Genomic DNA, 23,975 nt, shown 5'->3' with positions numbered 1-23,975 from the left:
CTCATTGTCGCTATCGGCTCAGGAGAACCGGACTGAACCGGTAGAATACCACCACTGCATAAGATGCATCTTCTAAATATCTCCCTAGTGAGCAACCGTGGAAGCAGGGGTGGGATTCAAATTTTTTAACAACTGGTTCTGTGGGCGTGGCTTAGTTAGTGGGCATGGCTTGGTGGTCATGTGACTGTGGCTTGGTGGTCATGTTATTGGTTGGGCGTGGCCAACTCAATATCACTCACATCGAGGCACGCATCTCCTCGCCTGGCCTCTCATGACTGTGGGGATGCTGCAACAGTCGTAAGTGTGAAAAATGGTCGTAAGTCACTTTTTTCAGTGCCATTGTCACTTTGAACGGTCACTCCACACAAGCAAAGTACCAGCAAAGGAGGGGAAAAAAACTCCAGAGAAGTTCCTGAGACAGGAAGTCCAGTCCTGGCAAGAATGTAATAAGGGTTAACAGAGAGGCAGTTTCTGTAAGCAACACCAGAATGTTTCCTTCCTGCCTTCCTTACAGGATTAGGCCTGTAATTTCTTCTAACAACTGGTTCTCCAAACTGCTTAGAATGCTAACAACCGGTTCTAGCGAATAGGTGCGAACTGGGAGAATCCCACCCCTGCATGAAAGATCTGAGACCTCAGAAAATGGCTTCCTGCTCATTTTTGTAGAAAGTGTTTCAAAGTCCACATTCTTCTCAAATCTAGCTTGTTTTTAAAGCTGACCCACTTTTGATGCTTGCAGCTGGAAAGTTCTAATAAAAATAATGCTCAAGAACGGTTTCTGAAATGATTTATGGTGAGAGCTCAAATCCGACACTTAAAACTAAATCTATAATAAAAAGGAAAGCTTTCAGTTCTGTCCTCTCCAATTATAAGCACTAAGAATCCAGATGACTTGAACAGTTTTTCCCCCTCTTTTCCATCACAAAAAATAATACTGTACAGAAGAGAAGACATAAATAGTTTCCCAAATAGCATACAGTATATCTATTACATTTTAGACACCTAATCGACATCCTGAGATCTTCATTAAGGAAAAAAACAAAAACCTCACACTGCAAAGTAATAATTGCCTCGACTCTCCCTTGGTGAATGCAGCTTTTAAAATGTAAAATCAGCACACATCGGATTCTAATCACTAATAAACATTCTTTTACATAGAGGACAAAATCGTTCTGCTTAAACTTGGACAGATGAACAGAAATATAACCACCCAGAAAGGAATAATATGTATTTTGGAAGTGAAGTCACAAACTATGGATGTAGAAAACAAACATTCATAGATTTCAGTAGAAGATAATATCTGTAGCTGAATTGTGGGGGTTGTGGTGCTCTCCAAGTGTGGGTTGGTTTTTTTTGCAGGCATCGTATTACCCAACTAGCTAACATTATCAGTGCTAGAAGGGAATGGGGTTTGCTCTTTGTTTGTATATAGTGGGTTGCCTTCTCAGGGTTGGTCGGAGTGTTCTTGGTGGTCCCTTGATTAGGCTGTTGTTTACTCCTTTCTTGTTATCTAATATTACTCTTGGTGTTAATCTCTGTTTATCAGTGTTTGCTGACTCTTTTGAATGGTATGTAGATGTCATTTATCCTCACGTGCCTGTTGATGGCTGATTGAGGGGAAGCCTCTTCTATATGAATATTGTCTTCTATTAATAGTGTTGATGATGAAGCTAAGTAGCTCTGCAGCAGCTCCATCCATACTTTGACATGGATAGCAGAGAATATCCAGAGTTGAACTGTGTGGTATTTTGTGCTCTCCAAGTTGGTTGTTTTTTTGTAGGCGTTTTGTTACGCACACAGGAAAATTTGTAACATGCAATAACACACTGACAAATGATATTTTGTAGCCCATAACAGGCAGCAATGCAAGCCACGCTTACTGTTGAAACCAAGCTACTAAATCACAATACATCATGATCACAGTAAACCACAGTTTCTTTCATTGTAGTTTGTGGAATAACTTCACAATGCTTGGGTTCACACAACACCCTAAATCAGGGGTGTCCAACCTTGGCAACTTTAAGACTTGTGGACTTCAACTCCCAGAGTTCCTCAGCCAGCTTTGCTGGCTAAGGAACTCTGGGAGTTGAAGTCCACAAGTCTTAAAATTGCCAAGGTTGGACACCCCTGCCCTAAATGAAAGAAACGACTGTATATCAGCTTAGCACAGTGTGAGAACCAATGTACACTGGGCTTAGCAGCCAATGTAGCTGACCCAAGGCCCAATTCTTTTGGCCACTTTGCCCTGAAAGGCAAAGAGAAGTCATAAGTCTCTACAAAGGAATATAGACCTTTATGACACAAACAAGAGCACTTTGATGCCACAACAGTTGGTCAAGCCATTTTATTTCTCTCAATGGAAACCAACTGCACAGATCTCAGAGACCATCATGGTATCCCTGCAAACAACCATCCTAGGCATAATTATAAGAAAGTGTGCCAAGCTTTTCAAGTGGAAGCATTAATACTTGATGCTAGCGGTACTTGAACTCAATCATAAAATTGATTTGTCACAGAGATTAAGACGCTTTAGAATCTCAACTTGTACAATCAGCCTCTGGCTACACCTCAGAAGCCGTTGTTACTGCATTGCGTATGGTGATGACTGACAGTGCACAGCAACACAACACACAGCCAGAAAAGAAGAGAACAACACAAGGTAGTTCCTGGAACGCAATCGGAAAGCTGAAAGGTAGCGCAAGTAGCTAAGGCAGACACACCCAAGCTACTGAGCATATAAATCCTCGTTTGCCTTGTTTAATTCTGTTGCTTGAAGAAATCTGTGCTCAGCCCAGCTCCAAACCCAGGAGCTAAACCAGGTTAAACATAGGATGGTGTGGTAGGAACCCTTCATGCTGAGAACAAAATAGGAAGCAGCTGGAGAAGACAATCACAGCATCTATATGTCATGCTTTTTTGCTAGGCTACATGTGTTGCACAAACGCAATCAGAACCATTTATAAACCAAGGCTGACAAATTAACTTTTCCTGAGTTCTTGTGTCTCATTTATAAAATCATAGTTTAAACAAATCACCATAGTATGATGTGTAAACCCAGCCACTGACCACTGGCCTTAATTTATACCAAGATACTTAGTATCTAAGCCCAATACAATTGCACAGAATAGGTATGGCTCCAGGTCAGAGGTGAGTCACTATGGACACTTTACAAACTGTGGACATCAACTCCCAGAATTCCTGAGCCAGCATGGCTGTTTATCTTAACCCTAACTCTACTTCAGCTTCATCAGCCTAAGACCTGACCGTCACAAGCACTCCTTACATTGGTGGAAAATCCTACGGTACATTTAATAGAATCCTTCTTTCTAGCCTTTCCTTCCTTCCTTTCTTCCTCCCTCCCTTTCCTACCCCTTCCTTCCTTCATCAGGATATGGAGATTCATGCAGCCACCAAAAAAAGGCAACACAGTTCTAGGCCGCATAAACAGAGGGGTAGAATCAAGATCACATGAAATGTTAATACTACTTTATAATGCCTTGGTAAGGCCACACTTGAAATACTGCAATCAGTTTTGGTTGCCACGATGTAAAAAAGATGTTGAGACTCTAGAAAGACTGCAGAGAAGAGCAACCAAGATGATTAGTGGACTGGAGGATTAAACATATAAAGAACGGTTGCTGGAATTGGGCATGTCTACTCTGATGAAAAGAAGGACTAGGCGTGGCATGATAGCAGTGTTACAATATCTCAGGGGCTGCCCCAAAATAAAAGGGGGTCAAGCTATTCTCCAAAGCACCTGAAGGTAGGCCAAGAAGCAATGGATGGAAACTAATCAGGGAGAGAAGCAACCTAGAACTAAGGAGATATTTCCTGATAGTGAGAACAATTAACCAGTGGAACTACTTGCCTCCAGAAGTTGGGAATGCTCCAACACTGGGAGTTTTTAAAAAAGATGTTGGATAACCATTCGTCTGAAGTGGTGTAGGGTTTCCTGCCTAAGCAGGGGGTTGGACTAGAAGACCTCCAGGGTCCCTTCCAACTCTGTTATTCTAAGACATTTCAAAAGACTGATGGGACTTCTTCACACCATGTGGTGGATCAGGTTTGTAGGAGCAAATGAAGTCAAATTTGTCAGTCACAAACCTTCCCATATCCTGCCAAGAGACTGAAGTGACTCTACTGGTCAAGCCAACAGATGTTTTAACCAGTGCCAAAATCCAGAATCCTTGTTCTAACTCAAAACAAGGCACGTGTTAACACATTAAAAAAAAGAAAAAGAAGAATTTTTCATCCGTTGCCATGGCAATTATTTCAGTGTACCAGTGTAAATACGTGCAACATCTGGAGCTAATGGTGCAATGAAGCTGCTCATAAACTCATCCATTTAATATGAACACAGAACATCAGCATTTAAGTTTTGGGTGGAACCTTGGAGACGTTAAAACAGCCTTGGGACGAGCTCTTAAAAATTCCCAGTCCTCAAAGCCAAGTGAAGTAACAGGTTCAAGAAAGTTTTGCTAATATATTTGCATATTTTATGTAAATCATTTCAGTCCGTTCTGTCTTTTCTGTGTGCTTGCAAAGTTTAAAATTTTATGCAAGCACACATTGCAATTGGAAAAGTAGATGCAACTGTAAAACTTCAAAGGCCCCTAGATTATTCATACAAGTTTTCATTTAAGAAGCTGACTATGTTTAACTCCAAAGGACAAAATTGATATTAAATGTTTGCTGTTTAGCAAGGAATTGCATGTCTTTCTTTGCAGGTTCTTTTTTCCCCCAAATTCACCCTCCCAATATATTCAGGTAGTCTTTGACCTATAACAGTTCATTTAGTGACGGTTTAAGGTTACAATATTGCTGAAAAGAGTAACTTGTGACCATTTTTCACACTTATGACAGCATCCCTATAAGTCATGTGATTTACATTCGGATATTTGACAACTGACTCCCATTTATGACAGTTGCAATGTTGCTGGGGTCAAAGTATCCCCTGTTGTGACCTTCTAACAAGCAAACTTAATGAGCAGACCAGATAGAAGAGAAAATTCTTTATTGGCCAAGTGTGATTGGACACACAAGGAATTTGCCAGCTAAATAGGAGCCAGCAGTGTGCAGCAGCAGCCCAAAAAGCTAATGCAGTCCTAAGTTGCATTAACAGAGGGATACAGTCAAGATCAAGTGAGGTATTAATACCACTCTATAAAGCCTTAGTAAGACCACACCTAGAATACTGCATCCAGTTTTGGTCACTACACTATAAAAAATATGTTGAGACTCTAGAAAAAGTACAGAGAAGAGCAACCAGGATGATTAGGGGACTGGAGGCTAAAACATACAACGAACGGTTGCAGGAACTGGGCTTGGCTAGTCTGGTGAAGAGAAGGATCAGGGGAGGCAGGATAGAGGTCTTCCAATATTTGAGGGGCTGCCACAGAGAGAAAGGGGTCAAGCTATTTTCTAAAGCGCCTGTAGGCCAGACAAGGAATAATGGATGGAAACTGAACAAGGAGAGATTTAACCTGGAAATAAGGAGAAACTTTCTGACACTGAGAACAATCAACCAATGGAACAGAAGTTGCCCTCAGAAGTTGTGGGAGCGCCATCACTTGAGACTTTCAAAAAGAGATTGGACTGCCATTTATCAGAAATGGTGTCGGGTCTCCTGCTTGGGTGCGGGGTTGGACTATAAGGTTCCTTCCAACTATTATCTGTTGTCTTGTCTTAAGATTCACTTAACAACCTTAGTATTATTTTAACATCCTCAGGAGATTTACTTAACAGCTGTGGCATAATGGGGCAAAACTCACTTAGCAACATAAATTTTGGGGTCAATTCTGGTCTTAAGCTGAGGACTACCTGTAACGGGAAAACTGAGGAAATGTATCGGTTTACAGGGCTAGAATGATAGAAGAAGATAAAACTGAAATTGCCATAAGAAAACTTTCTGAACACTTTCTCTGCTAAGGTTTTTCCTCTCACTGGTTGGAGTTTATATTAGCATGTATCTTCTCTCCTATTAAAATCCCCCTGCTAGGGACACAGTGGCTCAGCGGCTAAGACGCTGAGCTTGTTGATCAGAAAGGTTGGCAGTTCGGCGGTTCGAATCCCTAGCGCCGCATAACGGAGTGAGTTCCCATTACTTGTCCCAGCTTCTGCCCAATCTAACAGTTCAAAAGCATGTAAAAAATGCAAGTAGAAAAATAGGGACCCCTTTGGTGGGAAGGTAACAGCGTTCCGTGCGCCGTGCGTACCACCTCTGGAGCACCACCCCCTAGAGTCAGAAACGACTAGCACAGATGTGCAAGGGGAACCTTTACCTATATCATTCCCTGTGCTGAATTTCAGCCCAGTGGTCAGTTGTCCATTTCTAATCACAAACCACTGAGAATTATTCTTTGGGGTTTTGTGTGTGTGTGTGTGTGTGTGTGTGTGTGTGTGTGCACGCTATGCAAGGCACATTCCTTAGGACAACTCATGCAAAATCAATTAGATAGCCTAATTAGTTTTCCAATCCATTAGAGTCTCGCATGCACGTCTGCAGAGAAAGATGGACTTTGATGAAGGCAGCCTTTGCAACATGGAAAGGAAGGCAGACAATGAGAAAGAAATTAGTTTTGGCTTGCCTTTCTGAACCCAATTCTCACAACCCAAAATTTACCAATAAGTCAAAAAATGCAACTACATTCGGTTTGCAGCTCAAAGGATTTCATAAAGAATGTTCATCGAGCATAGTCCAGAGTTGGACTCCCAGAGGCTGCTTGCACAAGTCCCTGCAGTTTTCATTTTTCAAAACTGGTTTGCCATCGTCTTCTTCCTAGGGTAGAGACAGTATTACTGGCCCAAGGTCACCCAGCCGGCGTTGTGCCAAAAGCAGGACTAGAACTCATGGTCTTCAAGTTGCTAACCTGTTACTTCAACCACTACTCCAAAGAGGCTCTCACAATCAAACAGTTTTAAAAAGTACTGTAAATGGGGAAAAAAATAAAAAGGAAAACTACAGCCGAAATTAATATTTTTATCACTGGTGGCCGAAGAAAGTAACAGAGCCGCAGCAAAGTTTCATATATTATTGTTATTTCTCTCCTGTTTTTTTTTTCAGAATAACCATCCTGAAATGGCTAACAAGTAACAACCATGTTACCCTGTTTCTCCAACAATACGGCCTCCCCCAATAGGAAGCCCCAGCATGTTTTATAGGCATGAAATGAAATTAAGCCCCTCCCCCAAATTAAGGCCTATATTAAAACATGCGAAATGGGGGAATGATGGGGGCTTGCCGTTAGGAAGTACTTTTGTGGCACACCCGGATATGGTGCTGCCTGCGTTGACCCCGATCGAAGTGCCCCACCAACGCCGAGGTCAACATCCAAGCCGTTGCCACCCGCCCACCCAAAGATGCAAGGGGGAATTAAGTCACCCCCGAAAAGACAGCCTAGCCATTTTTTCGGGGCTCAAAAAAAAATAAGACCCGGCCTTATTATATGAGAAACACGGTACTAACTTTAACGACTGCAGTGATTCATTTAACAATTGCAGCAAGAAAGATTGTAAAATAGGGCGAAACTCGCTTAGCAACTGTTCTATACCTTAGTGACAGAAATTTTGGGCTCAATTGCAGTCCTTACTCGAAGACTACCTTTACAGGGGGGAGTTTTCAACTTAAACTTTCTGAGCAGCTGAACAATACTGTGAATTTAAGCATTTATCTAACATGCACCCTGGGTTGTTTGCTGAATTAAGAGAAATAATGGAGCAGCTGAACATGTTAAAACCCTTTGGGAGTTGGGAGAGAAGGAGAAGGTGAAAATAGAGGGATGTGAACTCCAGGACATCCTGTAAAAGATAAATTTCTTCACAAAAAGAATAGTTTATTCATACACTCTGTACGTTGGGTCAATTATTACTCAATTTCTTTGGAGACCAACCAAACGGACTCCACCCACTTTTAAAGTCTACTGTAATCAACAGAAGAATGAATGGTTCAAAAGCAAACTCTTGGCTAATATCCAAACCACAACCCAAGACTTAAAAGCATTAAAAGACTACATATAAATAGTCTGTCACAGGGATAATACAGATCATTATCCTTGATCTTTTATATAGAAGCCCTGGTTTCCTCAGGATGGCTTAATTCATCATGATATGAGTGAAGATACTTTTTTGATTGACATTTTGCAACAGGTTAAATAACCGATTAATTTGGAATGATGCCTTCATAGGCATCATTAATCTGACAGTAATTTGTCTTATCATCTTAACATCTTTTTGAAGGTTCCTAGCGAAATATCGAGCAGAAAGAAAAGGACATAAATCCTAACAGACAAATGGGAGTTCCTTAATTGCAAAACAATCCTCATTCATCCTGCAGTGCCTTTCAATGTTCAACCTTTTGCCTCCAAAACAGGACAAAAAAAATCAGATTCGACTGATTAACAAATTAAGGGTTTATAGGTAATCGCCACAGACAGTTCTGTGGTTTCTTATAACCAATATAAATCAAGGTGCAGTAGAATTCAGATTGGCTTAAGGATTTACAATGTCCAAAATTTTGGGATACATTAAAAAAATATGAAACATTGGCTAAATTCAGATAATTTTTAAAATTTAAAATTAAAGCATTGTTGTTTTAAAGCATTGCTACAGAACAAGTAATCCTCATTTAGTGATTACAATTGAGACTGGTAATTCGGTCATTAAGGGAAGCGCTAATTAAGTGAAACCACAAATGGGCTTATGATCTGACTTCAAGTTTCATTTTTAATATAAAACAGAATCTACTATCCTAATGAGCAGTGTGGTAGCCTAGTGGTGAAGACGCTTGCCTCCCACTCGTAAGGCCAAGAGTTCAATCCCAGGTAGCAGCAGTTGTTTTCTTTCCTTAGGGCTCAAAGAAAGAATATCTGCTGTGAACTACCCAAGGTGTCAGGAAGGGCATCCGGCCAGTAAATGCTCAGCTCCATCCAGTCTCCCCGACTCTACCCTGAATTAAAGGATTTGGGGGTCGTGAAAATGGTGTTGTTGTTTTTTTAATCTGCTGTTTTACAATATTCTCGCAACAGTAAAGGGTATGGAAGATATAAAGGCAAGATAAGGTCACGTTAGAAAGTTGTAAATGTGAGATGAGGGAGTCTCCCACTTCCTTGCCAGCAAGAAGCATATGGATGTTCAGCCAATACAGTAAGAAAATAAATGCAAACTACGGAGGCTTAATCAACAAATACCCAGACAGTGTAAACATCTGGGAATCTGTTCTTGTTCTCGCAGATCATCAGGGGAACAAAACTAACGTTCCACCCAGCTTAGCTGTTTTAAAGCTTTGGCAAGACCGACTTCTTCCTTCTTCCATGCTGAGAGGCCAATCCAAATCTAAACTATGGCTAGTAAAGGTCATTTAGAAACCCCTCTCTAGTCCTCTGCATTGATGAATACAGATTGCAGGAAGGCAGGGTTTGTTTCCACTCAAGTTTTGTTTCATAAATTACAACTGGCTGGCTTGCCAAACATAAGAAGCAAAGCACATGATATCTTACTGTGATGCATGAATCAGATTGAGGGAAAATTCAGCAAAGGATGATTGTGCCCTATTATAGAATTATTATTTTTTTTGCTCTGCCTATCCAGCAAATTCAGGAATTTCCAAAAGGGTGTTTTTCCTCTTGCTGGCAGAGACAAAACACATATTTCTTCATAGAAATAACAGAACAGCAAGAGTTGGAACCTTGGAGGTCTTCTAGTCCAACCCCTACTCAAGAAGGAAGACCCTATACCAGGGGTGTCCAACCTTGGCAACTTTAAGACTTGTGGACTTCAACTCCCAGAGCTGGCTGAGGAATTCTGGGACTTGAAGTCCACAAGTCTTAAAGTTGCCAAGGTTGGACACCCCTGCCCTATACCATTTCAGACAGGTGACTGTCCAACCTTTTCTTAAAAACCTCCAGTGATGGAGAACCCACAATTTCTGAAGGCAAGCCGTTCCACTGGTTAATTGTCCTCACCGTTTCTCCTTACGTCTAGGTTGCTTCTCTCCTTAATTATCCCAAAGGTGCTTTTTCAAGAGGCAACTGGACTTCCTTGTTTCTCTTTGAAGACGTTTCATGAAATGGGACCATCTTTGGGACAACCATGACCTGAATGGACTGAGAATCTCTATAGACGTTCTCTCCTTCATTAGTTTCCATCCATTACTTCTTGTCTTGCCTTCTGGCGCCTTGGAAAAATAGATTGACTCCCCCTTTTCTTTGTGGCAGCCCCTCAAATATTGGAACACTTCTATCATCTCACCCTTAGTCCTTCTTTTCATTAGACTAGACATACCCAATTCTGGCCATTGATCTGTAGGAAGTTAGCACCCACCCCTCTCCTAGAAAATTGAAATATCCTAGGAAATATTAAGAAGGCAGAATATTTCCCCTAAAAAGAGTAGAAACTCAGAAGCAGAAACTCATCTCAGAAGTAGAAGCTCACCCCCACCTTTGTTAATGGGTGGGCCATTAAGGCCTGGGCCAGAATACTTTACATAACAAAGATCTCCAGGTAAAACTATAGCAATTGCCCAAAGCCCTTTCAGTGTATCATCATCCAGTAAGGCTCAACCAAGCCTGGAACTCAGGACAGCCTACAGAGTTGCCCCTGCATGGCCCCATGGGAGTCTGACAACCAATCAGAATACAAGCTCCAATTCAAATCCCAACCAAGGTTATAAAACCCAGGCACTCTCAGCATCTCAGCCCTTCTTGACCTTCTCTTCTCACCTTGAAGCATGTGATCAATCCTTTTCACTTTGGACCTTCAAGCCATGTGGTCCTGTCTACCATTAAACCATCTTTCTAAACAGCCTCCATGTTTCCAGTGTCTTTTCCCCCAATTGGAACTGAACCCAGAAGGATATTTCTACCAACAGTTCTTCATATGTTTTAGTCTCCAGGCCCCTAATCATCTTTGTTGCTCTTCTCTGCACTTTTTCTAGTCTCTGTATCTTTTTTTATATTTTGAGCAAGCCAAACTGGAGGCAGCAAAAGACAGGAGGTTTAATTTTGTCACTGATTTACAAGGAGAATCCAAGGCGTGGGGGAATACAGGATGAATCCTTAGAGCTCAGAAATTCCTCAGATCTTATGGACAGTCAGCAATTTCCCAAACCAGTTGCCTGGCTTATTTCAGGCCTATCCTGGAAAGAAGAAGGAAACTCTAGTCCTTCAAATTTTATCTTCAAACTTTAAAAAAAAAATCATGCTTATCCAGTTCAAATGCTGTTCCGAGCCAAGTATTTAACAGATTATGCAGATGCAAACCCCAGTTTGCAAGAAAATGAGCCCAGCTGGGATATGCAGTTAACTAATCATTTACATTGCTTTAAGGGTGCCTTAAGCTTAAATGGACTCCAGAAGATGGTAGAGGACAGGGAGGCTTGGAGGAACGTTGTCCATGGGGTTGCGATGGGTCGGACATGACTCTGCAAGTAACAACAACAAAGGGTGCACAAAACCTAGTCTATTGTAGGGGGTTAGAAACTGGGAGACCGGGAGTTCTAGTACCACTTCAGACACCAAGCCAGATGGTGAACCTTAGGCCAGCCACTTTCTCCCAGTCCTGGGAAGGTAGCAGTGACAAACCACTTCCAGAAAATCTTGCCCAGAAGGGACTTGGCAGCTTCTGAGGATACCGATGATGAAGCCAGAATTGCAACAACAGGAAACCAATTTTGTCCCCTTTAAGAGCTTGATTGTAATGCTGGGATTCACGTACAAACCCCCAGAATTTCGGGTCAGAAGGTTGCAACCACATGTCATCATTTGGGTGACCCCAGGGTTAGGAATGGACACCCGCCATGTTCTCGCCTGCGTCCCCCCCAGCCGAGGCTTCTACGCGGGCTGCGATGCAAGGCAGATGGGAAGCATTATATTATGTTCATATGACTAAAGCTCCAGAGGAGACGAGGTTTACGATGTCACAAATCATTACGACATAATCTTGGAAAGCCTTTGGAAAAGAAAAAGAAAAAATCAAATCATGGTCCTAATCCTCTCCTTTTTCCGACACACAGTTTGGAAAGGAATAAAATTCCTCTCGCCCTTGTCATGGATATTCACCGATTTCCGTGGCTGCCATTCAGAGAGCCATGGTGGCGCAGTGGTTGGAGTGCAGTACTGCAGGCTACTTCTGCTGCCTGCCAGCTGCCTGCAAATTGGGCAGTTCGAATCTCGCCAGGCTCAAGGTTGACTCAGCCTTCCATCCTTCCGAGGTGGGTCAAATGAGGACCCAGATTGTTGGGGGCAAGAGGCTGACTCTGTAAAACTGCTTAGAGAGGGGCTATAAAGCAGTATATAAATCTAAGTGCTCTTCCTTCCTTCCTTCCTGTTCTGACCAAGGCTTCCCAAGACTGTAATTAAGCACGTGCTTAGTTAAAACAATTCGTTTTATTTCAACACTGGGAATTATTTTCATTCCCAGCCGGTAATGAGTCCCAAAGAGTCCCTTCGAGATAAGCACCCATCTTTCTTTCCTTTGAATTGTTGCCAGCAACTAGAGTGCCAAATGAATTATAAAAAACCAGCCAAAGAACATAGTCCATACAGAGCTTCAAGGATTCATCCGAACAGAACAAACGACTTTGCTTCCTGCAAAGGTTTCTCTACCTTTGCACTTCCTTTATACCTTATGGGAGGGGCAATCACCTCCAAGCCTTACTCCCGAGTCACTCCTTTTGTCTCAGCTGCTCTCGCCTTCTAGCAGCTCTGCACACACGTGCATTGGGAACAGGCTCCCTTTGCTCCTCTGCCTCGCTGCTGCCAGACTCCAGAGGCTCCGAAGGCAGCAGCCCCCTCCCAGATGGTCCTGGCCCCAGCTCTGCATCGGACGCAGGACTCTCATCCAAGTCCTCCCCAGACTCCTGGACTGGTCCCCATTCTTCCCCACTGTCCAATTCCACTGCCGTCTGCACAGGCTGCTGGCGAACCACAACCCTCCCTCCCTCCCTCCCTCCCTCCCTCCCTCCCTCCCTCCCTCCCTCCCTTCCTTCCTTCCTTCCTTCCTTCCTTCCTTCCTTCCTTCCTTCCTTCCTTCCTTTCCTTCCCTCCCAGTGGTTACAATGCAGTATTGCAGGCTAACTCTGCTCCCATTGCCAGGAGTTTGATTCCAGACTAGCTCAAGTTTGACTCAGCCTTCCATCTTTCCGAGGTGGGTAAAATGAGGACCCAGATTCTTGGGAGCAGTATGCTGACTCTATAAACCACTTAGAGAGGGCTGGAAAGCACTGTGAAGCAGTATATAAGTCTAAGGGCTATTGCTATGAATCCTAAGTCACCTGTCTCCGAGTCAGGGACGCAGGTAGTCCTCAACTTATGACCATAACAGAGTCCAAAATTTCTGTCGTTCAGTGAGACAGTTGCTAATAAATATGAGTCAGCAGCCAAGCATCTGAATTTTGATCGCATGCCCCTGGGGATGCTGCAATGGTCATAAATGTAAAAAAAAAAGGTCATAAGTCACTTTTTTCAGTGCCGTTTGAACGGTCACTAAATGAACCATTGAGGACTACTTGCCTACGAAGTTGCCTTAAAGTTCATCAGATGAAGATGATGAAGATTGTACCGTCGCAGGGTCATCATTTTTAACCTTCCCCGCTGGCTTCCGTCAAGCACAGTCAATGCGGGAAGCCAGGTTCACTTCACAATGGCACCAATTCGCTTAATAATTGCAGTGATTCGCTTAACGGCTTCGGTCGAAAGGTCTCAAAACGGGGCACAATTCACCTAACAATCGTCTTGCTTAGACACAGAAATGTTGGGCTCCGCTGTGAGTTGAGGATTTACATGTATACACCAGAGGTGGTATATTCAGCAAGTTCTGACCGGTTCTGGAGAACCGGCAGCGGAAATTTTGAGTGGTTCAGAGAACCGGCCAATACCGCCTCTGATGGACCCGCCCCTTCTATTCTCCACCTCCCGAGTTCCAGCTGATTGGTTGGGTCTTCTTTGGTTGCCCTGCACAGGAGAACGGAGCTGGAAAGCAGGTTAGTGGGGTGGGGAGGGAATGGGATTTTGCAGTATCCTTCCCCTGCCACGCCCACCAAGCCACACCCACTAAGACACACCATGTCCACCAAGCCATGCCCACTAAGCCACGCCCACCAAGCCACACCCACAGCTGATTGGCTGGGTCTTCTTTTGTTGCCCTACAAAGGAGAATGGAGCTGGAAAGCAGGTTAGTGGGATGGGGAGGGAATGAGGATTTTGCAATATCCTTCCCCTGCCACACCCACCCAGCCATGCCCACCACGCAATGTTATGCCCACCAAGCCACACCCACAGAACTGGTAGTAAAAAAATTTGAATCCCACCACTGCTATATACACCAAAGAAAGGAAAAAGGAAGTGCCACTATAGAATCCCTTTTTATTTTCATCGCTTTCAACAAAAGGGAAAATTTAAATAAAAGGCTGGGAAAACCGAAAACATATGGAGACTTTTTGCGATGCCAAGCCAAAGGATGGATCATTCACATGATGCCATATTGATAATATTAATATTGTACTACTAGTCAAAAAGTTCTTGAAAAACAGTTCTTTAAAAAAGGGGGATTTTGACATTGGCCAACAACTCTGTTAGAATACAGAGTTAAACACGAGATTTGGAAATAATTAGTATTTTTATCTACATGTTATTGTTTGCTTTCCATTCAGGCTAAATATCATGGAAAGGGAACATCAAATAATGTAAACTTTTCCACAAACAGATATAGCAAGGTATATAAAAAATAAATAAACCATAGTATTGTATGTAAGACAGCAGGACCATTTCAGCTCCCTTGGCTCTACTCTGACACTTGGTCAAAGTGCTCTGGATCTTTTTTTTAAAAAAAAAAAAGTTTATGAAGGATAAAAATGTTAGTACGTTTATTTAGCGTGCTATTCTGATATGGAGGAATTCATTTGCTAAAAAGTAATCAACACGTTTCTTAAACAGCTGGCAGAAACTTGCATTTTCTTTAAAAAAATGGATTTGGATTTGTTAAGATCAAAATTGGGAAGGGGGGGGGTCAAAATAAAACTTCCGACAAGCTGAACAGGCAGACACTGTGAAGGAAAACCAGACACTGTTTGTACATGAAGTATGCGCACCAAGAAAGCAGATGCCACACTCTTTAATATTTGAAGTGACTCGAATCCAAGCTGGATCCTCTCCAGAGAAAAAGGAAACAGGCTGGAAATGCTGCTAGGCCTCTACTTTCTACAGAAGGGGGAGATATCACAAACTTCCTCTGAACTGCCGAGAAAGCACACACGGGACAACTTAAGGAAGGGATAAGACATCTATAAGAAGCATCTACAAATAATGATTCCAAAGTAGACTTAGAATAGAATAATAGAGTTGGAAGGGACCTTGGAGGTCTTCTAGGACAGGGGTCGCCAACCTTTTGGACCTCAGGGACCACCAATCTCATAATTTTAAATCCCGCGGGCCACTAATATGAATTTTGACTGACGGTGGCTGCAGGAAAAAAAAAGTCTGCACCCCGTTTTCCTACCGATCGATCATTCTTTAGTTGGGATCGCGGGATACCGTCTCCAGCTTTGTTCTCGGGGGAGAGGGGGAGAGACTTTTGGCTTCATGCAAGGAAAGCAGCAGAAGCAGCAGAAGTCTTTCTTTCTCTCTCCCAAACTCTGCTGGAAATGAGTCTTTGTGAGACTTGTCGTGCTGGCGCAGCCTCTTGGGGCATGAGGCCTTGCAGGGTCCCAAAGACTCGTTTCTGGCAGAGTTTGGGGGAGAGAAAGAAAGACTTTTGCTGCTTTCCTTGCGTGCAGCCAAAATCAGAAGAAGAAAGGAGCGGAAAGAAGCAGCCCGGTGGCCAGGCCAGGCCCATGGGGCGAGTGGGGCAAGTTCCCTTCCTCCGCCCTTTCCCCCCTCCCCTCAGTACCTCGTGTTGTTTGCAATGCAAGCGACGCAAGCCTTGGGTTCCCATGGGCCATAAAAATTAATTGCTTGGGGGGTGCTTTGGGGGTGACATTTCTCTGTGGACCACCAAAATTTTCTCACGGACCACCAGTAGTCCCCAGCCCACTGGTTGGCAACCACTGTTCTAGTCCAACCCCCTGCTTAAGCATGAAACTCTATACCATTTCAGACAAATGGTTGTCCAATCTCTTCTTCAAAACTTTCAGTGTTGGAGTATTTACAACTTCTGGAGGCAAGTTGTTCCACTGGTTGATTGTTCTCACTGTCAGAGAGTTTCTCCTTATTTCCAGATTAAATCTCTCCTTGTTCAGTTTCCATCCATTATTCCTTGTCTGGCCTTCGGGTGCTTTAGAAAATAGCTTGACCCCCTTCCTCCCTGTGGCAGCCCCTCAAATATTGGAAGACTACTATCATTTCTCCCCTGGTCCTTCTCTTTACTAGACTAGCCAAGCCCAGTTTCTGCAACTGTTCTTCGTATGTTTGAGTCTCCAGACCCCTAATCATCCTAGTTGCTCTTCTCTGTACTTTTTCTAGAGTCTCAACATCTTTTTTATTATGTGGTGACCGAAACTGGATGCAGTACTCTAGATGTGGTCTTACTAAGGCTTTATAGAGTGGTATTAGTACCTCACTTGATCTCGATTGTATCCCTCTGTTAATGCAATTTAGGATTGCATTAGCTTTTTTGGCTGCTGCTACACACTTGCTTGTTCATATTTAGCTGCTTGTCCACTAAGACTCTAAGATCTCTCTCACAATTACTGCTATTGAGCCTGGTTTCACCCAGTCTTTGTACAGGTAGTCCTTAACTTACAACCGTTCTTTCAGTAACCGTTACAACAGCGCTGAAGATGCGACTTACAACCAGTCCTCACATTTATAACTGAGGTACCATCCCCGAGGTCCCATGGTCAAAATTTGGCATCCGGGATCTATGTGCAATGCCTGCAGCATTCTGGGATCACGTGATCCCCATTTACAAACTTCCCAGCCAGCTTCTGGCAAGGAAGCCAAATTTGTTTAAAGAGGCATCGTCGACTTAACCATAAGTGATTTTGCTGAACAACCATGGCAAAAAAAAAAAAAAGGTTGTAAAATAGGGTGCGAGTTACTTAACTGCCTTGCTCAACAACAGAAATACTAGTGTCGGTTGCGGTCGTAAAGTCGAGGACTACCTGCACGCATCTAAAGTTTGGTTTCTATTGGTAGCACAGGAAATGCAGAGATATGCTTATAGTTGTAATTCAGCAATATCTGGACAGCTCCGGGTTGCCAAATGTTGATTTAAAGGCACCAAGATAACTAGAAACTTGATGCTTGATCAATTCTGCAGTTTAAGGTCTAGATTTTGCTTGTACAAGTTAATTTCACAAAATATTCTGTTTAGAGCCAAGCATAAAGATATCTGTCCCTACTTCCACTTGGGAAGTGTGTGTTGTAATTCCATTTTGTGGCAGAAGACAACATAAAATTGTTGTATTTTGCCACCTTGCACATTTACCTACTTGGGTAATCATTGATTTTTCCCACAAAGCATAATTAATGATAACGTTGGATCTAATCCTACATATTTGGAGTTTCTTGCACACTGGGAAAATCTATCAGTTTAGGCTGGAACAGGGTAGGATAGATGATAGATGATAGATAGATAGATAGATAGATAGATAGATAGATAGATAGATAGATAGATAGATAGATAGATAGATGGACAGAGAGAGGTTATGAGAGATAGAGATAGGTAGAGATAGATAGAGATAGAGATGAGAGAGATGAGAGAGAAAGATGGAGGGAAAGGGAGGGAGAGAGGGAGACAGACAGACAGATATTAGGTAAACTGGAGTGAAAAAGTTGTACACTTGACTGAACATATAACACACTCTATGAATTTTTCATATCCTGGGTGAGCGCATTTGTTCCAATTAAAACATGTTATCGTCAAGAAGACAGCCAGATGACAATTACAATTCAACAGCTATTGTTACTGTCTCTGTCCAAATGCTATTAAACTTGATTTAATTTCCTTAAAATGTATTCCGTATAGCCAATAAGTGGAGTCATTGTCTCATCTGGAAACAGCTGTGTGAGTTGCTATGGCGACCCGAGGGAAAAGTTCACAAAACTGATAACAAAACCCTTATAAGTTTTACAGAAGAAGATCTCCATAATACTAGACAAAACAAACTGCAAGACGTCAGGCAGGATAGGCAGTAATTTCAGCACTTAAATATAACTCTGTCTGCCAAAAAAAATGTATCCGAGACGTTTATGTGTATTAAACAGAGAACTGAAATATACGTGACTATATTTCTTTTATTAGCTAGCTTTCACAATTCATCATCAAATGTGAAATGTAATAAAGGAATAAATTTCATTTTTTTTCCCTCTGCAGTATTTGACCAGGTTCAGCCCATTTTCAATCTCTCTTGTGCTCCATTCTCCCCTCAGACCATAGTTCATGTCAGTTTTCAGAGAGTTAACCTACTAATGGACGCAGGCAGGTAGATATAAATATATTTACAACCATTCACTAGGTTGGAAAGAATTTTAAAAATGGGCTAAAGATTCATGAAACTTGAGAGTTTGGGGCAAAATTTCACTCTTGTGAGTTCACAGTCTTGTGTACAAAAATTGAAAGGTCATGAGATTGATTGATCTTGAGATTATGTACTTTGAAAGAAAAAAAATGGAGGCTCTATCTGTACCATATAAGCATGGTATAAATTTTGTACAGCCAAACCCTAGCATAGTCTCAGTGGGAAGGAAATGGCTCAGTAGGAAATGACCTGGCTGAACCCGAGGGAGGAGTCAAACATATTATCAGTCATGAGTCCCATGGTGCCCACAAGAGCTTTAAATTCAGACCACCTTGAATTCCATTGACCCTTATCCACCGCCAGTTTGCTTTGGCTGTTTGTAGCACCGATTCTTGTAGACCAGGGGTGTCCAAACTTTTTGCAAGGAGGGCCAGATTTGGTGAGGTGAAAATGTGTGGGGGCCAACCATTCAGACTGACATTCACGGGAACCGCTGTGCGGTGGAGGGAAAAATGCCGGCCAGCAGGGATGAGTGACAGGCTGAGCCGGTGGGAAGAAGAGGCTGCGGGCTGCTCAAAATTTGAAAACGGGCTGCAATTGGCCCCTGGGTCGAACTTTGGACATGCCTGTTGTACACAGTTTAAGCTTGCAACAAATCTTTATATTCATTTCAACTGTCAGGATCTTCTGATTTTTCTGGTGTTGGACACTCAGACTCCAAAAAACATGACAGATTACACTGAATCACTTCAAAACACCACACCTACTGTAGGTACAGAAATCTTGCCAAACTAAATCGAGCAGTTGCTTCATTCAAGATATATTCTGAGAAGTTTTAAGGAGGAGCTATCTTGACTCTCTTTCCGTCTAACCCAACTATCTACGCTTCACTGTCTCTTGGTCCTCTGGAAGGCAGCCCCTCCCTTCTGAGAATCCAAACTATGTTCCACTACACATGCAGTCTTCTAAAAACTTATTAAGCCTAATCCCCACCAGTGAACTTCAATGATTTAAAAAAAGAAATCAAACATTTTAGCGCACTTGCACTTCATCTTAGTTTTAAATGACTTTCTATGCCCCAAGACAGTTTAGAGTTTTCCACTGTTTTAATTGGAAAATGGAAATCCCACCTACCTCTTTCACACTGAGGTCCCGTGAAGCCATATGTGCAAGCACATCTGTTTGGGGCCACACATCTTCCTCCATTAAGACATCCATTTTCACAGACAGCTGCAAGTGGAGTAAATAACAAAGGTTAACAAGAGGCTACCAGAACTTGGGTTTTCATCATCAATATTAATTTATAATTTTGTTTATTTTCAAGAGGATAAATAAAAGTTAAAGCTCAAAGAAGCCCTAGTCAAGGTAAACTACTTGTAGAAACAAGCAATCAAGCGCTCTCATGAATGAAGGCAAATATATGTGTGTCCCAGGACAATGTTGCAGGATCCATTCTGGGTCGGTTATGGGGACCTTTCGTCTTCCGAGCTTTTAGAGTCATGCTGGAGCCCATCTTCAAGGTACTTCTCTCTCTGACACACTCAAGATGGGCTTCAGAACGAGTCCAAAAGCTTGACAGACAAAACCTCTGGTCTGGGTGACGGGCCCAGAGTGGATCCTGCAATCAAACTCTCCAACTCATAACCCCAAGAAGTTCAAAGCTTGTGTTTCTTTCTCTTGGCTTAAATGCAAATGGATCTCTTGCCACTTTGTGTTTCTCACACCTGGAGATGGAGCACAGCTTTGCCCTGTTTTGATAAAATGCTAGGTCTCAGAGTCTTTGCTCTTAGCCTCAGTGCTCAACCCAATAGATAGTTCTGTAGAGAACCTAACAGCATTCTGGCGTCATCTGAAAAGCTTTGGAAAAGGTCTCACAGAAGTTAGCTATAGCTTTCCTGAAGGGTCCTCTCTGAGCTTGGGTTGTTTTCTTGCAGATGTTTAATTCCAATGATTAGGTTAGCCTAATTTAGGTAATGAAACATCTACAAGAAAACAACCAAGCTCAGAGAGCACCAAGGACCCCTCATTTCAATCCTGAGTTACAAGTCTCCTCCTCTGTCCGTTTTTCTCTTTCTCATTGAATGCAACTGTCCTGCATACAAAAGAGGAGGATGGAATGGTGTTGATGTTCCCTTCCCCTCATAGTGCTGGCACCTAATGACTCATTGTTCACCATCCAACTCTGCCTGGAAACACGAATATCACCACCTAAGACTTGGAAGGCAGGATTTCTGCTTCCCTGATCATGCACATCGTAGAAGACTTCTGGAAGTCATATTAAAAGGAAGAAAATGGCAATATAGTCCTGAGAAAGTAGAATGCATTAAATAGTAACTCCAAATAATCCCACCAATTTTATTTGATAGATAAGATGGGATAGATAGAAGCTCTGAGAGACTTTCATGATTGCATTATGCTATCCTACAACAATTAAGCCACCTAGATGTAATGGAAGCGAGACATGTGAACACCTTACTTGACTTGAAATGACTAACTGCATGAAAGTGCACAAAAGCCATCTTCCAATACCCAGGAGATAAAACAAGATGTATTTATCGGTATCCCGCCTTTATCTCTACATATATAAAAGCGAAATACCACTCATGCATCATCACAAAATCCCCAGAATTGTAACGCCTACAAACTTGAAATTTAGCATGTATGTTCTTGGCGAGAAGATAGGGAAGGCAACGAACGGAAGCTAAAAACCAGAGAGGGGCACGGCAGACATGGTGATGGGCACTCAGAGGATACACTGGGGGCAGAGCACACTCACTGGGTAGTAAGGAAGAGTCGCGGGGGAAGGAAGAGGTAGGTGAGAATCTGTAGGGGATGAAGGGGACCAGATGCTAGTGTAGATAGAGCGGATGTTAGGCGGCTCGGGTGAATTGGACGGATGGAGCTAGGATATTTAAAGCACCGAGAGGCAGTAGCTCTCAGCGCTGGCTTTGCTTGGATGTATCCATACTCGCTGTTGCATGTATCCCGGTTACTGGAATAAAGTGAAGATTACTCCAAACTGTGAGTCTTGGCTGCTTTTTCCAGGCAGGGAATCAGGAGACCAGAGTCAGCTGAGAGTTAGCTTCTAGGTGCTCACTAAAAAATGACCATCAGAGCATTTAGAGTATTTCATATATTATTATTATTATTATTATTATTATTATTATTATTATTATTATTATTATTATTATTATTATTAACACGCTCTGATGCTAAGGAGTTCGACTCCCCCTACCCACCTGAAAAGAAACCTCTTCCAAATGCAAAACACAAGCAGAGGAGAGGAGTTTCAGTTTCAGTTTCAGTTTTAGTTTCACAGCACCAAGCAGCTTTAGTACAGAACAGTTGAGCTAAGCCACGCCCAGGCTCCTTGCTGTCTCCTTCTTGCTCACATAGTTTCAGTTTCTCAACTCTCTCACACACTGACAGGACGCTAGCCAGATGAATACTGATGGATGCTGGTAGGCAGAGGCAGAATTTTTTCGCCCTTATTTTCCTCCCCAAAAACTAAGCCCAACCACATAATTTCGTAGCGAAGCATGGGTATCGAGTTAATTATTTATAACTCAAGTCAGCAAACATGCCTACTCCTTCCTCCTATTTTCCTCACAACAACAACAACAACCCTGTGAGGTGAGTTGGGCTGAGATGACTGCCCAAGGTCACCCAGCTGGCTTGCATGGCTAAGACAGGACTAGATCTCCCAGTCTCCCGGTTTCTAGCCTGTTGCCTTAACCACTAGACCGAACTGGCTTTCTTTACAATTTATTATACTTTCCATAATAACACAGATTCGCTTTTTGAATGCAAAAGGAACTGGATGGCGCCAACAGTTAGCGATGACAAATTCGTCACTAATCGGATACGAAATACTTAAAACTTTCTTTATGACACCTTTATGACACTAATACAAAAACGTCTACAACACTTAGCCTCAGGCATTTGTCTGAGGAATATTCCAGCCAGTAATAAATTTTCCTGGCACTTCTTGAAAAGTTACAAGCTTCTCTGAAAAATTACAGGCAATCCACACGCAATCCTGCCCTGATCTGGTGGCTGATTTTTCTATTTTAACTCCAGCCAAGATAGAAGTTCTTAGATGAGGATTTGGCAACCGAAACAGAGAATTGAAGGGCTGAATTTCACAACATTTACTGTACTCAAAATTCCTCTGAACAGAACGGTGACATTTTTTTGTCTGGATCTAATCTGGAATCTGCATCACATTGATTGGAGAAGGTTGTTCTCATGCTACTTGGTATGTGTGTGTGTGTGTGTGTGTGTGTGTGTGTGTGTGTTTGTGTGCGGAATGGAAGACCCGCCATGAAGGGGTATTCTTGCTACTGTTGTTTTTATGAGCTGGTGAATTTCCTCCCTGAATTGTTAACCACAAATTCTCAATTGCTTCTTTAACATCTCATCGGTGTTGTTGGGACTGGAGGCTAAAACATACAACGAATGGTTGCAGGAACTGGGCTTGGCTAGTCTAGTGAAGAGAAGGACCAAGGGAGACAGGATAGCGGTCTTCCAATATTTGAGGGGCTGCCACAGGGAGGAGGAAGGGGTCAAGCTATTTTCTAAAGGGCCTGTAGGCCAGACAAGGAATAATGGATGGAAACTGAACAAGGAGAGATTTAACAAGGAGAGATTTTAAGGAGAAACTTTCTGACAGTGAGAACAATCAACCCATGGAACAGAAGTTGCCCTCGGAAGTTGTGGGAGTGCCATCACTTGAGACTTTCAAGAAGAGATTGGACTGCCATTTGTCAGAAATGGTGTAGGGTCTCCCGCTTGGGCGGGGGGTTGGACTAGATGACCTACAAGGTCCCTTCCAACTCTGATTATCTGTATCTGTATCTGAATTCAGACTGAACATTCTTATTACTTACGCTGTCCACAGTGTGTTCCGGTGTATCCCTTTTGACAGAGGCAATGATCATCACTGCACGTCCCGCCATTCATGCACCTGATGTTGCAGTGTTGCACTTGAAAAGAAAGACAGTCCGTTATTTATGGGTCTGTACAACATCTACACACAACAGATGCAATCAACGTCCACGCTTGGGTCTGCTGATGACATCCTAAAAGGCGCAGGCAGAATGCTACCCTTATCGCCGTTGGAGAATGGAGTGGTGTGGTGGCCCAGAGGTGGAGCTCTCGCCTCACAATCAGGAGGCTGTGAGTTCGATCCTAGGTAGAGAACAGATATTTCTCTCTCTGGGCACAATGAGAATGTATCTACTGAACAAAACTCCACATTGGCAACAGGAAGGGCATCCGGCCTGTAAACACTCTGCTAGCTCCCTTCAGTTGCCTAGACTTCACCCCGCAAGGGATTATTAAAAGGGTCATTAAAAGATTATGATGGTGGCCTTTGGAGAAGAGCAATAGCAATAGCACTCAGACTTATATACTGCTTTATAGTGCTTTATAGCCCTCTCTAATTGGTTTACAGAGTCAACATATTGCCCCCCAACAATCTGGGTCCTCATTTTATGGAAGGCCTGGTGGGATTTGAACTGCC

The 23,975-nt window shown here is 42.7% G+C and overlaps 1 protein-coding gene across 1 annotated transcript in view; it reads right to left on the bottom strand.

The window, feature by feature from the left end:
- FBN1 (fibrillin 1) overlaps positions 1 to 23,975 on the bottom strand; it is a 183,542-nt gene that overhangs the window by 130,030 nt on the left and 29,537 nt on the right. Inside the window, exons 5-6 of the mRNA XM_087972672.1 lie at positions 23,341 to 23,436; positions 19,586 to 19,681 (exon numbers count right to left, since the gene is read on the bottom strand). Coding sequence (XP_087828798.1) covers positions 19,586 to 19,681; positions 23,341 to 23,436 — 192 coding nt within the window. The remainder of the gene's footprint in view (positions 1 to 19,585; positions 19,682 to 23,340; positions 23,437 to 23,975) is intronic.

This window comes from Notechis scutatus, chromosome 11, assembly GCF_049901735.1.
Source record: "Notechis scutatus isolate UNSWTSFEM ecotype Mainland chromosome 11, rNotScu1.2, whole genome shotgun sequence".
Taxonomy (NCBI): domain Eukaryota; kingdom Metazoa; phylum Chordata; class Lepidosauria; order Squamata; family Elapidae; genus Notechis; species Notechis scutatus.
This window is presented reverse-complemented; position numbering and strand designations above follow the sequence as displayed.